At 40.6% G+C, this 3,152-nt stretch overlaps 1 protein-coding gene across 1 annotated transcript in view; it reads right to left on the reverse strand.

Annotated features, from left to right (window-relative positions):
* Positions 1-1,199: 1,199 nt before the first annotated feature.
* LOC107107013 (cyclic GMP-AMP synthase-like) overlaps positions 1,200-3,152 on the reverse strand; it is a gene marked incomplete at its 3' end in the record, with an annotated part of 9,232 nt that continues 7,279 nt past the window's right edge. Inside the window, exon 2 of the mRNA XM_015407227.1 lies at positions 1,200-1,431. Within this exon, the coding sequence (XP_015262713.1) occupies positions 1,200-1,431 (232 nt within the window). The remainder of the gene's footprint in view (positions 1,432-3,152) is intronic.

Consider the following 3,152-nt stretch of genomic DNA (forward strand, 5'->3'; position numbering starts at 1 on the left):
AATATGATTCTAAACCTGGCCCTACAAGGTGTATTAAAAAGTTTACATAATTGAGCCAAGGACAGAAAGGAAGAAATGAAAAATCCCAAAAAACATTTTAAATGAGGTTTTATTACACCCTGCACACACACAAAATGAATGTTGGGTGATATCTTACAAGAATATGGTTGACATCGTGGGGTGAGAGAAAGGCTTGGGAAAGAAAAAGCAGTAATCATGGAGTGGATGGGATTTCCTTCCCTCACAATTTCATGGATCCTCCACTTGTAAAAATATAGACATTACATCAACAGAAAATGTCATACCAATTATTATTTAATCTTGAAGGGAAAAGATAGAATATCATGATTATCAAATTCACTTTGATCTTACTGAAACAGGTGGACTTTTGTTGTAGAACAATGTGAGATGCTACTTTTAAAAAATCATGACCAGTTAGTGTTCTAAACCAACAAGTGAGCTGTAGCATGCCATAGAAGTCTTTTTTTAAGGCTAAATGTTCAGAAAACTAAAGAGAAGGAGAGAAATTTGTGTCCAAACTGGCTATTATGCCCACCTTTGCTTTGGTGCAGACTTTTCTGTTGTGGAAGGACCGTGAATACTAAGCCCCATGTTTGCTTTCAAGCTGGAAAAGCCTCACCTATATATGCAGCCTACTTTCTACTTAATCAGCAGCAATGAAGGTGGGGAGGGGGGAACACTAATGGTTGCATTAGCTTGAGCAGCAAGGTTTTCTGTGGCTATGTGTTTTCCTTTCTGTGTACAGGAAACCAAGAGAGGCAGTGCTACTGGTTATTTCTGCATTTGGATGTCTTTATAAGCAACATTTTAACAAGCCAGGAACAAACCATGGTTTAAAATTCTAGCTTAATTTTTATGGACAAACAGGAGTTTGTGGTGCAGCCTGCATGAAGGCATTACACTAAACCAATCATGATTTATGAACACATTTTTTTCAATGTCTGACTGCAGCCTAATTCAGATGCTCACATGCTATCCTGAACACTAGTTTTAAAATTTTTGATTGCCCTTGCCTTGCAGTTTCTGTCCTATGGGAGCAACACAGTTACAAAGACGTTACTGTGCACTGGAACATTTGTGATTTTAACTGCGTGCTTAGATTAAAATGAGACTGAAGAATTGACTATGACCAGTATCACTTTTAATCCCCTTTTAATTCTGAATAAATGAATACTTACCATTTATAGTCTTTACTTCATTTATAATAATGCTCCGCAGTTCTGAAAGGAATTTGGAAGCTGAAAGATATTGCTGATCATCCACGAAGTCATTTAGTCGCTGTAATCCAGGGTTCCTTTTCAGTTTTACAAAATAATAAACACCCTTGCAGTCACCACCATTATAGGGCTCCAGCTCAACTCTTACTCCTGGCACTTTAAGCATAATATCAAATTCATCTGGTTTAGTTATCTGTAAGACAAACATGTTATTTTCTCACCCTTCCAAATTAACTAACAAAAGGATGAAAAAAATCTACAACAAAATAATTTTTAAAAACTAGACTGCTGACAAACCATCCTGTAGCTCAGTGGTATTGCATCTACTTGGCATGCAAAAGGTCCCAGGTTCAATCCCTGACATTTCCAGGTAAACGGATCAGGTGGTAGGTGATAGACACCTCCCTAAGACCCCGGAGAGCCACTGCCAGTCTGAGTAGACAGTGCCGACTCTGATGGACCAAGGGGTTGATTCAGTGAAGGCAGCTTCATGTGCTTAAATGTTCGTTTGATTACTTGCTCAGAACCCAGAGGGATCAACTAATGTCTTACCAGTGAGAGCGAATGTTGGTCTGATAGTGAGGGATCTCTCTATATTAATAAGAGATGCACACTAACACTGTCTTTGGATTCCAAGTACTCAGCTATAAGAAAAGAGCACTCCTTCAACTGAGCAGAAAAGGCAGAAAAATATCTAAAAGTGTATGGCACAAGGCTCTCCGGGAGGGGGGGTATAATAAGCCAAAATAATTTCCTCAATGTACATTGTGCTTGTCAGAAGAACACACCCACCCACCCCCTCCCTCCCAAGAAGTATTGCTTGCACACAAAAGCTTATACCAAGAATAAAACGTTGTTGGTCTTGAAGCTGCAATGGGATTCCAACTTTATTTTCTCTCTCCCCTCCCTCCCCAAAAGAAGAGGAGCAGCCCCGGAGAAGGAAGCAGAAGGGGTGTGTGAGATGGACTGTGAGCACATCTGATCCTCAAAATGTGTTTGAGCAAATATATTCTTCCTTAGGACACTAAGAGCTGCAACAGATTTGTGACTAAAAACTGAATTCATTATTAAGAACTCTGAAACCCAAAGCATTCATTACAATCCAAAATGTGTTAATAGATATTTTACTGATTCCAAAATGCTATAGTAGAGATCCCCAGGCTTTTTGAGCCTGAAGGCGCCTTTGGAATTCTGGGAGGGAGGGGACCCACACCAACCCAAGATGGCCAGCACTGGAGGCTGAGCCAAACATGATACCTTCCTTCTTGCTTTGCAAAAGAATTACAGAAGGAGAATTTTAAAAAATAAATGAAACCCACCCACCCCAGAAAGCAGAGAGATACAAAGAAGGCCTGAAGGTGAATGGAACCAGAAGCCTGGGTGCAGCCCTAGAAGGCCAATAACTGCCCTGCCTTACAATGGCCCCCACCCACTTTCAGAAAAGCTGGGTGGGCATCAGGGGAAGTACTGGCAGGTGCCATGGCCCCCATGGAAATCACAATGGAGAATCCCATACTCTAGTCTTCCTCTGGCCAAGACAAAAAATGCTTCTAATAGGGGTGTCCTATGTTGCCAGCCTAACATTCCTACCTCCCTTTCCAAGAAAGGTGCAAATGCATGCAACATCACCATCCTACCAACAAGATACCCAGCCTATCCGCTGCTTTTGAATTGTTATCTTAATTTGTATTAATGGTGCTTGTTTTATGGAAAGCATATTTACTGAATTATAGCTCTAAACCACTTTGGAAAGGTACACTGAAAACGTTTCATTACTTTGAACACTAGTGCTCAGAAGCATTACAAAAGGAGCCAAAATCAGTCTTTAATCACAGCATCTGGGATGAAACACTACTGTAGAGCTGGAAGGCCCTGCTGGGCTCAATCAGTTATCAATCTCCTGACGAGTTTTTA

The sequence above is a fragment of the Gekko japonicus genome, unplaced genomic scaffold (genome assembly GCF_001447785.1).
Source record: "Gekko japonicus isolate JY-2015 unplaced genomic scaffold, Gekko_japonicus_V1.1 scaffold8331, whole genome shotgun sequence".
NCBI classification, from domain to species: Eukaryota; Metazoa; Chordata; class Lepidosauria; order Squamata; family Gekkonidae; genus Gekko; species Gekko japonicus.